The sequence below is a fragment of the Cheilinus undulatus genome, linkage group 14, assembly GCF_018320785.1.
Source record: "Cheilinus undulatus linkage group 14, ASM1832078v1, whole genome shotgun sequence".
NCBI classification, from domain to species: domain Eukaryota; kingdom Metazoa; phylum Chordata; class Actinopteri; order Labriformes; family Labridae; genus Cheilinus; species Cheilinus undulatus.
In genome coordinates this window covers 3,270,397-3,283,322 of record NC_054878.1, presented here as the reverse complement: position 1 = coordinate 3,283,322, position 12,926 = coordinate 3,270,397, and the positions used below count along the sequence as shown (strand labels likewise).

Here is a 12,926-nt window from a genome sequence, read left to right as displayed (position 1 = left end):
GTGAATATGTGGACTGATCCTTTAACATAGAGGAAATCCTCCTCATAAGCTCAACAGTGACCGCCATTTCATTCAGCAGCGGTGATTTCTGAAGTTCGGGTCCTCTGACATGTAAAAATCAACATTCTTTGACCGTTGAATAAGGCTGACCAGCCGGAACAGTCCAGACTTTGTCTGTGCACTCTAAACATTAAAGCCTAAACTTAGAGAGCTCTTTGATTTGTTTATGAACAGACCAACAGGAAACAGACAGAGGATGGACCAATCTAGTTGTCTCTGCCCGTTGCTGCTGTGCTGTTCTCCTTAACATTCTGTCACACACACACACACACACACACACACATGGTAAAAGTCTGAGTGCCAAAACCATCATCAGACCTCAGCAGTAATTATTAAACATCTATAAAGATATCAAAACAGTGAATCCCGAATAAACAGCTGAATAATTTATCTACTTTTTAAAGCCAGAATAAAGTCTGCTCGAGGAGCTGAGGTGGAGTTATAGAGCTTATAAACTGACTGAGATGATGTGTGTGTGTGTGTGTGTGTGTGTGTGTGTGTGTGAGATAGAATGTTGGGACTCCTGGAGAACAGCACAGCAACAACAGGCAGAGCTGAGGTGATTGGTCCATCCTCCAACCTGTTTCCTATTGGTCGGGTCATAAAAACACTACAGTGAAGATAGGGAAATCTAGAGACAGCTCTATAAAAGCTTAAATAATCTCACCCAGGGTCGAACGCTCGTGGCGACTCCTCTGTGATGTCGACTGTCACCTCGGCGTCGCTGTCAGTGACATCACAGATGATAACATCATCGGAGACCTCGGAGGTCTTCACTCCATTTAGACTGCTGACAGAGGACTGCACAGACACCATCAAAACATTAAATCAATGTTCTGTGTACACATGTGATGGTTAACGAACGGTGGCGGGGAGCGCGCCTCAGGTTACTCACCTGCTCCACACACACTTTGTCCTCGTAGATCTGATGGATGTATTTGGGCTTCTTCCCGCTGCTGTTCATCAGAATCGGCCTGAAAATCAAACACAGGGAGTCCAGAGGGGGTAGTGTTGATCTGGTCAGACAGAGGAAACGTCTGCTATCCCAATCCTGCCCAGCCGTTATATTTACTGATTCGTGACCCTGAATGATTTATTTCTTCTGTTTAATCTCAAAGAGTCAAAGAGTCAGAGTTGCCCGTGCGATTGTATTCATAAAGAGCCAGAAATTCAAACCAATCAGAGAGCATCTTCCTCAGATACCCCTTTCCCACTGGCCAAAAACCCATTTAAACACGCTAACAATCTGCTCCTGTCAGCAGTGGAAAAGGCTCTAATCGGCATTCAGACCCGCGTCGACTGACCCTGCAATGGACACCGGTTTTTATCGGCTCGCCTCTGATCAGCTCCAGTGGGAACGTCACACCCTGGTGAACGCTGGATGACTCTGGCGTAACCTGCCTATATTTATATTAATACAAGTAATACGTTTATATTAATTGCCTGTTGTGATCACATCGAACCTTTTTGTTGTTGTTGCACAGAAACTTTATTCTGTCTGCGCATTTAAGCCTGATGTGCTCGAGGAGGCAGGAGTTTAAAGGCAGAAGTTTAGCAGCACGGCAGTGCAGTTTAACGGTACTTATAAACACAAAAATGCCCATGTCTTAATGAACATATCTGCTGAGAATTTGTTTTTCCCCAAGAACAGATTTAGATCATTCAGCCTGTTGAAATCTTGTGGATTATCTCATAAAGCGCCGTGCGTCTTGTCCGTGCACAGCTGCAAAGAGAGATCCTTTTCAAATGATATAATCTATTAACCTTTTATTTATTCATGTATTCATTGCATTATTTGCCTCTTGGAAATGATCACATCGATCCACTTGATGCTGCTGGAGGAGACAGGAGTAAAGGCAGGGTTTTCACAGCACGTCAGTGCAGTTTAATGGCACATATAAACACAAAAATGCTTTTCTGGCTCACTCTTGTGATAATGAAATTATCTGCTGAAAGCTATTATGTTTTCGTGAACCAGTCAAGCTTCTACAGCCTTGGATTTCTCATGGTTTATCACATGAAGTGCAGAGCTTCCTGCATACAAGCACAGCTGCAGAATGGGAGACTTTTCTAAAAGGTTGTTTCTAGTTCCCTTTTCATATGTCTGGTCCTTGGAAATGACTATATATTCTTTTTTTAGTTTTCACCCTTAAATCTCAGTCTGAAAAGTGCCGTCTCCTCCATCAGCTGTTAAGCCGGTTGACAGCTGATGGAGGAGACAGGAGTTTGGTAGGCTGAAGTTTATGTTTCAAATCATTAAAAAGATTGTGTTTGCCTAATATTTCCAAGAAGCAGATAGATGTGAAAAATTGAAATAGAAACATTGTTTAGGTTCTCCTTTACTTTATTTGGCTCGTAAGTAGGAAGCACTGCGCTTTACTGGAGAATCCATGAGAAATTCAAGACTGTAGGAGCTGAATATGTCAGTAGAACATTAATTATTCTCAGCCAATATCTTTGTTATAGAAAGACTGAGCTAGAAAAGCATTTTAGTGTCTCTATGTGCCGGGAAATTTCGTTGCCGTGCTGCAATGGGTGTATATAGCCTTTCAAAACGAGATTCATATTTGGCTTTTCACATTTCTCTGCTTGCTGCGTTCTTAAACCCGCTCTCAACGACTTAACAGGCTGAATAGCTGGCGACTCCATCAGATGGCTTCATTCGAGCTGCAACGCTCAGTTCAGACTGCTGCGACTAATTCTAGAACCGTCTCGCGTCGCAAATCTTTGGTCTGAACTGGGCTTTAGCTGTGTTTCAGCGCACTGATGATGATGTCTCCAACGTGATGACATCAGCTTGATGCACCAGAGGAAAAAAAAAACAGCCACGCAGCTCATCTGCAGACCCGGGTCTGCTGGCAATGGGAAAGGGGTCACTTGCCGATTGTTAGCGGGTTTACCCGCGCTTAAAAAACCCGCTTTTACGCGCTAATTTTAGTGGGAAAGTGGTAAAACATTACTCATTTATAAGTAAATGTCCCTGTGTAACCCCAGACAAAAGCTATTCTAAAAACGCACAAACTGATCCATGATTCAGACCAGAGCAAATGATCCATCCGTGTGACATAGCCATAAAACTCTGCCTTTAGGCTCTGCAGATACAGCTCTGATATTTGACTCCTTGGTGGATGAGAATGGTCTGAACTCACCTTTTCCTTTTTAAATTCAGGATGTGGTTGTTCTGGACCAGCGTGACGATGAAATGGATCAACTGAAAACAAACAAAACAAAATAATCACTTACAAATTCAAACAAGTAAACAGCACAGAGAGCCAGACTTATTCATTTCTTAATAACTGGATAACCTCTGAACCACGATTCTAAAGAAGATCTTCCCCTCCACCTTCAGGACTGAGATGGCACAAAACTGGCTCAGACCTGAGGACTCCTTCTCCTTCTCCTTGGGAATCTAGATTCCCACTGCTCTACACCAGGCTCTTGGGTGGACTGTTTCCCCTTAGTAACAGGCACCGGGAGCTAAGGACATCAGGAGCACTTTCATAAACCCTGTAGGGGACTCTGGCTCTGGGGCTGAAGAAGTCTGCACACCTCACTACATGCTGCTTTTCCTCCCACCTACATCCGTACTAACTGGTAAACAGAGTCAGACCTGTGAAATAACATGTTGTTTACATGTTTACGTTTAGAGTAGTGGAACTCTGGTTCAGTAAAAGCCATGCTCAGCACTCTGCTCAGCTATAGGATAATCCTTCTGATCCTGGAATATTCTGTCCTGAACAACCTCCAGGAATACAACATTCAGAGATATTCTCCTTGTGAGGATGCTCCACTACTGACTAAAAAGGACAGTTCACTGGTTTATAGAGAGAATACAGCCTATACCTGATGGTACAGGTATGTATTTTAATGATATAGAGCGGATACTGCTGCAGATATGGCCAATACAGTGGTTTTACATATCAGTAAAAATGTTCATACCTGCTAACACGATATCGAACCCTCACCTTTTTGACGAGCTGTTGCTGGTGAGCATGCTTCTGTCTCAGGTCAGAGATCTCCCTCCACAGAGTCTCGTTCTCCCTGAGCAAAAACAAACAGAGAGGAACCATGCTGAAGACCTGGGTTCTCATTCATCACAGAATCCAGACTACAAATGTCCACTTCCATGAACTGAATGTGGCCGTGCAGACCAGGGAGGAATATGAGGCTGATCCACACATTTATAAGTCTTTTGTTGCATATAATGCTCGTTCAGCCTTTAATGTTAGAGAGGTATAAGAGAAATTATTTATGAAAAGAAGAAGAGATGAAATCAGCCACAAAGAAAGGACCGGTCATCTTTACAGATGGCTCCAAAAAACAGCGTCAGCGTTGTGGCGGCTGTGCAGGGAGGAGTAAAGGTTTATAATCTTAGAGTCGGGAAATCCTCCTCAAATTGATATTCAGCGCAGCGCCATGGCGCGATCTCATGCTAACAAGTCGGCATTTAAGTGCATTACAGTGCCATGAAAAAGTATTTTGCTCTCTTTTAAATTTTTTTTTTCATATTTTTCACACTTAAATGTTTCGCATCATCAAACCAATTTTAATATCTCACAAGGACAACCTAAGTAAATACAGAAATGCAGTCTCTAAATGATGATTTTATTTATTAAGGGAAATAAAAATCCAAACAGGACTGTACAGCACAACATACACTATATTGCCAAAAGTATTCACTCACCCATCCAAATAATTGAAATCAGGTGTTCCAATCACTTCCATGGCCACAGGTGTATAAAATCAAGCACCTAGGCATGCAGACTGTTTCTACAAACATTTGTGAAAGAATGGGTCGCTCTCAGGAGCTCAGTGAATTCCAGCGTGGTACTGTGATAGGATGCCACCTGTGCAACAAGTCCAGTGGTGAAATTTCCTCACTCTTAAATATTCCACAGTCAACTGTCAGTGGTATTATAACAAAGTGGAAGCCATTGGGAATGACAGCAACTCAGCCACCAAGTGGTAGGCCATGTAAAATGATGGAGTTGGTTCAGCGGATGCTGAGGTGCATAGTGTGCAGAGGTCATCAACTTTCTGCGCTACAGACCTCCAAACTTCATGTGGCCTTCAGATTAGCTCAAGAACAGTCGAGAGAGCTTCATGGAATGGGTTTCCATGGCCGAGGAGCTGCATCCAAGCCATACATCACCAAGTGCAATGCAAAGCGTGGAATGCAGTGGTGTAAAGCATGCTGCCACTGGACTCTAGAGCAGTGGAGAAACGTTCTCTGGAGTGACGAATCACGCTTCTCCATCTGTCAATCTGATGGACGAGTCTGGGTTTGGAGGTTGCCAGGAGAACGGTACTTGTCTGACGACCAAGAGATTTTGGACAATTCCATGCTCCCAACTTTGTGGGAACAGTTTGGGGATGGCCCCTTCCTGTTCCAACATGACTGTGCACCAGTGCACAAAGCAAGGTCCATAAAGACATCGATGAGAGAGTTTGGTGTGGATGAACTTGACTGGCCTGCACAGAGTCCTGACCTCAACCTGATAGAGCACCTTTGGGATGAATTAGAGCAGAGACTGAGAGCCAGGCCTTCTCATCCAACATTAGTATATGACCTCACAAACGCGCTTCTGGAAGAATGATGAAAAATTCCCAATAACACACTCCTAAACCTTGTGGAAAACCTTCCCAGAAGAGTTGAAGCTGTTATAGCTGCAAAGGGTGGACCGACGTCATATTAAACCCTATGGATTAAGAATGGGATGTCACTTAAGTTCAAATGCCTGCCTGCAAGGCAGGTGAGTGAATACTTTTGGCAGTATGGTATAATCTCTAAATAGAGTTACTGATTTAGTAATAATGAGAGTGAGATAATACCTGAGATTAGGAGTTTAATTCTAATGTTAAACAGCTCCCCTCTTGATTTTTTACCTCTCTTTATAAATTTAAACCTGCTGGACATAGAGAACCCTGACTGTCGTGCTGTATTTCCTCACCTCTTCAGAGTGATCAGGCGCGCGTCGATGTTCTCCTGCTTGCTGTGAACACTCTGAACGCTCGCCAGGATCTTTGTCAAATCCTCCTGCCGGATCTTTGTGTCCTCAGGTCGAGAGCTGGAGACCTAAAACACGGAAAACAAATCCTGGGATTACAGACAGAACAGCAAATGACAGCAGAAGCAGAGGTTGTCCTGAAACCAGAATATTCAGTAGTCTAAAAAAGTCTAAAAATGTGGAAACATTTCAGAAAAATGTTCCTCAATGTAAAATAGTGAAAACTCCATCTACAGTCCATAATATCATCTATAGATTCAGAGAACATGGAGAAATCTCTGTGAACAGGGGCCCTTGGGAGCCACTGAACTGAAAACAGGCATGAGTCTGTACTGAAATCACTGCATGGGCTCAGGGACACTTCCAGAGATCACTGTCTGTCAAAACAGTTGGCTGTGCCATCCACCAATGACAGGTAAAGCTGGATCATTGAGAGAAGAAGAAAGGATGTGAACAGGATCCAGAAACACAGATGTCTTCTCTGGACTGAGGAATCAACATGGAAAACTGTTCTGTGGTCAGAGGAATCAACATGGAAAACTGTTCTGTGGTCAGAGGAATCAACATGGAAAACTGTTCTGTGGTCAGAGGAATCAACATGGAAAACTGTTCTGTGGTCAGAGGAATCAACATTCTAATCTCTTTTTTTGGAAACCATGGATGCTGTGTCTTTTAGACTTTACATTTTTCCTTAAATGGTCAAATGTCTCAGTTTCAACATCTGATATGTTGTGTATGTTCCATGATCATTGTTTTTATTTACATTTTACACAGCGCCCCAGCTTTTTTGGAATGGGGGTTGTACTTATTGAATGACAGAGGGACGAACCTTCCTCTTGATGTTCTCCAGCAGGTCGTCCTGTCCGTGTTTGAAGTAGGGGTGCTGAAACTCCACAGGGCCGTCTCTCTCCTGCTTCACTATCCCCGTGTCGATGTGCATCACTTTACGGAAACCGTCTGAAAACAAAAACACAAGCTCAAACCTGAAAATCCTGGACCATGTCTGATAAATACAGCAGTGTTTACTTTGATTTACTAAATTAAAAACAGCAATGCCAATAATGTATCCCTAAACAGACTCTTGAAGTGAAGTGTAACTAAACCCCAGAGCCTTTTCTCTGGAGATCAGTATTTAATCATGTCCAATAATTCAGGTCTCACACTCAACAAAATATTTAAATTCTACTTTTTATGTAGAAATCTTAAAGGTGACTGCCCTCTACAGGTTCAAACAGTCTACTGCAAATGAGCTGATGCCATGTGACATCATAAATCCCAGCAGAGCAAGGGTAATCAACTAAAATTCCAAAAGGTCCAGTTAGAGAAAATGTATTAAACCAACGGTCTGGAACACACTCGTCTTTTCGTCTACTCTCTTTGTCTTTCTTTCTGTCTTCCTCTTGTCTGTCCCTCCTATGAATGCAGACAGTCCACTGGCCAAGTAGCGTCACGTGAGATGGTTTAAGTCACATGCAATTGATCTGTGCATTTCCTAATATGCAAAACCAGTACCGTAAATCCTAGAATAGCTGCTCCGGTTAAAACAGAAGTGCCCGACAAATTGAAAGTTCCCTTTTTCCAATGATTGTAAGTCCGGGTCCAGGTCTGTATTCAAAGGCATCTGGGTCTGGACCATGGTACGCCAGTTAGTGACCCCTGCTGTAGAGCCATGTCCCAGGTTAACAATGATGTTTACACTGTTTTGAGTAGTTCTTTCTTTCATTTAAAGTATCCTAAAGTTATAAAACAATCTAGACAGAGTAGATTCACTAAAGTAAAAACTGTTAAGGGGCTTTACTCCTCAAAAATCTGAGGGCCAGCCAGCAGGCTAGCAGATTTCTTCTCAACTATTCACTTATTTCCAAAATGACTGTTTATTTGTTTACCACAAGTTAAACAGCAGCAGAAAGCTCTGATTCTCAGGACTCTGACCAGGTACACCATTCCAGGGTAAAACCATGTTGGGGCCTTTTTTCACTCCATCTTACTAAATAGTAGATCACTTTGGAAACTTTTGGAAAAATGGGTGGAACTGTTGAGGACTAAGGGAAACACTCCTTCCTCTCCTGTTCCATCCACTTTACAGAAGTTTCCAACAAAGGACAGTAAACATAAGAGAGCGACTGTTGGTGGTTTAAAGATTTATGTCATCTTTTTTCTCTGGGTGAATAACTTCTAATAATTAAATGCTAACAGAGGTTTAACATTCAGTCTTACACATGTTGAGCTGTCTGATGAAACTGGCCATGTTGTTGTGTTTGAAGAACTTTGGGAGGATCTCTTTAGAAAAATGTTGCTCATCCAGCACCAGGAAGCTGTTCCCCTCCTGGAAACAAGAAAAAATACGTCAAAGAGTCAGAGTAACAACAATGACTTGAACACAGCCTAAACGTAGGAAGAAAGTCATCGGACAAGGAAAGACCTGAAGTTTATGTGCCATAAGACTTGGAAACGTTGAAACTAAACATGGGCCTGTTGTCTTAAACGGATGGTAAATAAGACATAGTTACTCAGTATTTACCTGCTCTAGTAACAGTTAGTTACTCAGTATTTACCTGCTCTAGTAACAGTTAGTTACTCAGTATTTACCAGCTTTAGTAACAGTTAGTAACTCAGTATTTACCTGCTTTAATAACAGTTAGTTACTCAGTATTTACCTGCTTTAGTAACAGTTAGTTACTCAGTATTTACCTGCTTTAGTAACAGTAAGTTACTCAGTATTTACCTGCTTTAGTAACAGTTAGTAACTCAGTATTTACCTGCTTTAGTAACAGTTAGTTACTCAGTATTTACCTGCCTTAGTAACAGTTAGTAACTCAGTATTTACCTGCTTTAGTAACAGTTAGTTACTCAGTATTTACTTGCTTTAGTAACAGTTAGTTACTCAGTATTTACCTGCTTTAAAAACAGTTAGTTACTCAGTATTTACCTTTTTTAGTAACAGTTACTCAGTGTTTACCTGCTTTAACAACAGTTAGTTACTCAGTATTTACGTCTTTTAGTAACAGTTACTCAGTGTTTACCTGCTTTAATAGGTTAGTTACTCAGTATTTACCTTTTTTAGTAACAGTTACTCAGTGTTAACCTGCTTTAATAACAGTTAGTTACTCTGTATTTACCTGCTTTAACAACAGTTAGTTACTCAGTATTTACGTCTTTTAGTAACAGTTACTCAGTGTTAACCTGCTTTAATAACAGTTAGTTACTCAGTATTTACCTGCTTTAATAACAGTTAGTTACTCAGTATTTACCTGCTTTAATAGGTTAGTTACTCAGTATTTACCTGCTTTAATAACAGTTAGTTACTCAGTATTTACCTGCTTTAATAGGTTAGTTACTCAGTATTTACCTGCTTTAATAACAGTTAGTTACTCAGTATTTACCTGCTTTAATAGGTTAGTTACTCAGTATTTACCAGCTTTCATAACAGTAAGTTACTCAGTATTTACCTGCTTTAATAACAGTTAGTTACTCAGTATTTACCTGCTTTAATAGGTTAGTTACTCAGTATTTACCTGCTTTAATAACAGTTAGTTACTCAGTATTTACCTGCTTTAATAGGTTAGTTACTCAGTATTTACCTGCTTTAATAACAGTTAGTTACTCAGTATTTACCTGCTTTAATAGGTTAGTTACTCAGTATTTACCAGCTTTCATAACAGTTAGTTACTCAGTATTTACCTGCTTTAATAACAGTTAGTTACTCAGTATTTACCTGCTTTAATAACAGTTGGTTACTCAGTATTTACCTGCTTTAATAACAGTGAGTTACTCAGTATTTTCCTGCTTTACTAAGAGTTAGTTACTCAGTATTTACCTGCTCTAGTAACAGTTAGTTACTCAGTATTTACCTGCTATAATAACAGTTAGTTACTCAGTATTTACCAGCTATAATAACTGTTAGTTACTCAGTATTTACCTGCTATAATAACAGTTAGTTACTCAGTATTTACCAGCTTTCATAACAGTTAGTTACTCAGTATTTACCAGCTATAATAACAGTTAGTTACTCAGTATTTACCTGCTTTACTAAGAGTTAGTTACTCAGGATTTACCTGCTTTAGTAACAGTTAGTTACTCAGTATTTACCCGCTTTAGTAACATGTAGTTACTCACTAATTACCTGCTATAATAACAGCTAGTTACTCAGTATTTACCTGCTTCAATAACAGTTAGTTACTCAGATTTACCTGCTTTAATAACAGTTAGTTACTCAGTATTTACCTGCTTTAGTAACAGTTAGTTACTCAGATTTACCTGCTTTAATAACAGTTAGTTACTAAGTATTTACCTGCTTTAATAACAGTTAGTTACTTAGTATTTACCTGTTTTAGTAACAGTTAGTTACTAAGTATTTACCTGCTTTAATAACAGTTAGTTACTCAGTATTTACCTGTTTTAGTAACAGTTAGTTACTCACTAATTACCTGCTTTACTAACAGTTAGTTACTCAGTATTTACCTGCTTCAATAACAGTTAGTTACTCAGTATTTACCTGCTTCAATAACAGTTAGTTACTCAGTATTTACCCGCTTTAGTAACATGTAGTTACTCACTAATTACCTGCTATAATAACAGCTAGTTACTCAGTATTTACCTGCTTTAATAACAGTTAGTTACTCAGTATTAACCTGTTTTAGTAAAAGTTACTCAGTATTTACCTGCTCTAACAACAGTTAGCAACTCAGTATTTACCTGCGTTAGTAACAGTTAGTTACTCAGATTTACCTGCTTTAATAACAGTTAGTTACTCAGTATTTACCTGCTTTAATAACAGTTAGTTACTCAGTATTTACCTGCTTTAGTAACAGTTAGTTACTCAGAAAATTACCTGCTTTAATAACAGTTAGTTACTCAGTATTTACCTGCTTTAGTAACATTTAGTTACTCAGTATTTACCTGCTTTAATAACAGTTAGTTACTCAGTATTTACCTGCTTTAGTAACAGTTAGTTACTAAGTATTTACCTGCTTTAATAACAGTTAGTTACTCAGTATTTACCTGATTTAGTAACAGTTAGTAACTCAGTATTTACCTGCTTTAATAACAGTTAGTTACTCAGTATTTACCTGCTTTAGTAACAGTTAGTTACTCAGTATTTACCTGCTTTAGTAACAGTAAGTTACTCAGTATTTACCTGCTTTAGTAACAGTTAGTAACTCAGTATTTACCTGCTTTAGTAACAGTTAGTTACTCAGTATTTACCTGCCTTAGTAACAGTTAGTAACTCAGTATTTACCTGCTTTAGTAACAGTTAGTTACTCAGTATTTACTTGCTTTAGTAACAGTTAGTTACTCAGTATTTACCTGCTTTAAAAACAGTTAGTTACTCAGTATTTACCTTTTTTAGTAACAGTTACTCAGTGTTTACCTGCTTTAACAACAGTTAGTTACTCAGTATTTACGTCTTTTAGTAACAGTTACTCAGTGTTTACCTGCTTTAATAGGTTAGTTACTCAGTATTTACCTTTTTTAGTAACAGTTACTCAGTGTTAACCTGCTTTAATAACAGTTAGTTACTCTGTATTTACCTGCTTTAACAACAGTTAGTTACTCAGTATTTACGTCTTTTAGTAACAGTTACTCAGTGTTAACCTGCTTTAATAACAGTTAGTTACTCAGTATTTACCTGCTTTAATAACAGTTAGTTACTCAGTATTTACCTGCTTTACTAAGAGTTAGTTACTCAGTATTTACCTGCTTTAATAACAGTTAGTTACTCAGTATTTACCTGCTTTACTAAGAGTTAGTAACTCAGTATTTACCTGCTTTACTAAGAGTAAGTTACTCAGTATTTACCTGCTATAATAACAGTTAGTTACTCAGTATTTACCTGATTTAGTAACAGTTAGTAACTCAGTATTTACCTGCTTTAATAACAGTTAGTTACTCAGTATTTACCTGCTTTAGTAACAGTTAGTTACTCAGTATTTACCTGCTTTAGTAACAGTAAGTTACTCAGTATTTACCTGCTTTAGTAACAGTTAGTAACTCAGTATTTACCTGCTTTAGTAACAGTTAGTTACTCAGTATTTACCTGCCTTAGTAACAGTTAGTAACTCAGTATTTACCTGCTTTAGTAACAGTTAGTTACTCAGTATTTACTTGCTTTAGTAACAGTTAGTTACTCAGTATTTACCTGCTTTAAAAACAGTTAGTTACTCAGTATTTACCTTTTTTAGTAACAGTTACTCAGTGTTTACCTGCTTTAACAACAGTTAGTTACTCAGTATTTACGTCTTTTAGTAACAGTTACTCAGTGTTTACCTGCTTTAATAGGTTAGTTACTCAGTATTTACCTTTTTTAGTAACAGTTACTCAGTGTTAACCTGCTTTAATAACAGTTAGTTACTCTGTATTTACCTGCTTTAACAACAGTTAGTTACTCAGTATTTACGTCTTTTAGTAACAGTTACTCAGTGTTAACCTGCTTTAATAACAGTTAGTTACTCAGTATTTACCTGCTTTAATAACAGTTAGTTACTCAGTATTTACCTGCTTTAATAGGTTAGTTACTCAGTATTTACCTGCTTTAATAACAGTTAGTTACTCAGTATTTACCTGCTTTAATAGGTTAGTTACTCAGTATTTACCTGCTTTAATAACAGTTAGTTACTCAGTATTTACCTGCTTTAATAGGTTAGTTACTCAGTATTTACCAGCTTTCATAACAGTAAGTTACTCAGTATTTACCTGCTTTAATAACAGTTAGTTACTCAGTATTTACCTGCTTTAATAGGTTAGTTACTCAGTATTTACCTGCTTTAATAACAGTTAGTTACTCAGTATTTACCTGCTTTAATAGGTTAGTTACTCAGTATTTACCTGCTTTAATAACAGTTAGTTACTCAGTATTTA

General features: G+C 38.8%; 1 protein-coding gene across 1 annotated transcript in view; it reads right to left on the bottom strand.

The window, feature by feature from the left end:
* The window catches only part of hsf2 (heat shock transcription factor 2), a 34,974-nt gene that overhangs the window by 6,307 nt on the left and 15,741 nt on the right, over positions 1-12,926 (bottom strand). The window contains exons 2-8 of the mRNA XM_041804888.1: positions 8,286-8,394; positions 6,898-7,025; positions 6,012-6,136; positions 4,026-4,101; positions 3,210-3,271; positions 956-1,034; positions 728-861 (exon numbers count right to left, since the gene is read on the bottom strand). Coding sequence (XP_041660822.1) covers positions 728-861; positions 956-1,034; positions 3,210-3,271; positions 4,026-4,101; positions 6,012-6,136; positions 6,898-7,025; positions 8,286-8,394 — 713 coding nt within the window. The remainder of the gene's footprint in view (positions 1-727; positions 862-955; positions 1,035-3,209; positions 3,272-4,025; positions 4,102-6,011; positions 6,137-6,897; positions 7,026-8,285; positions 8,395-12,926) is intronic.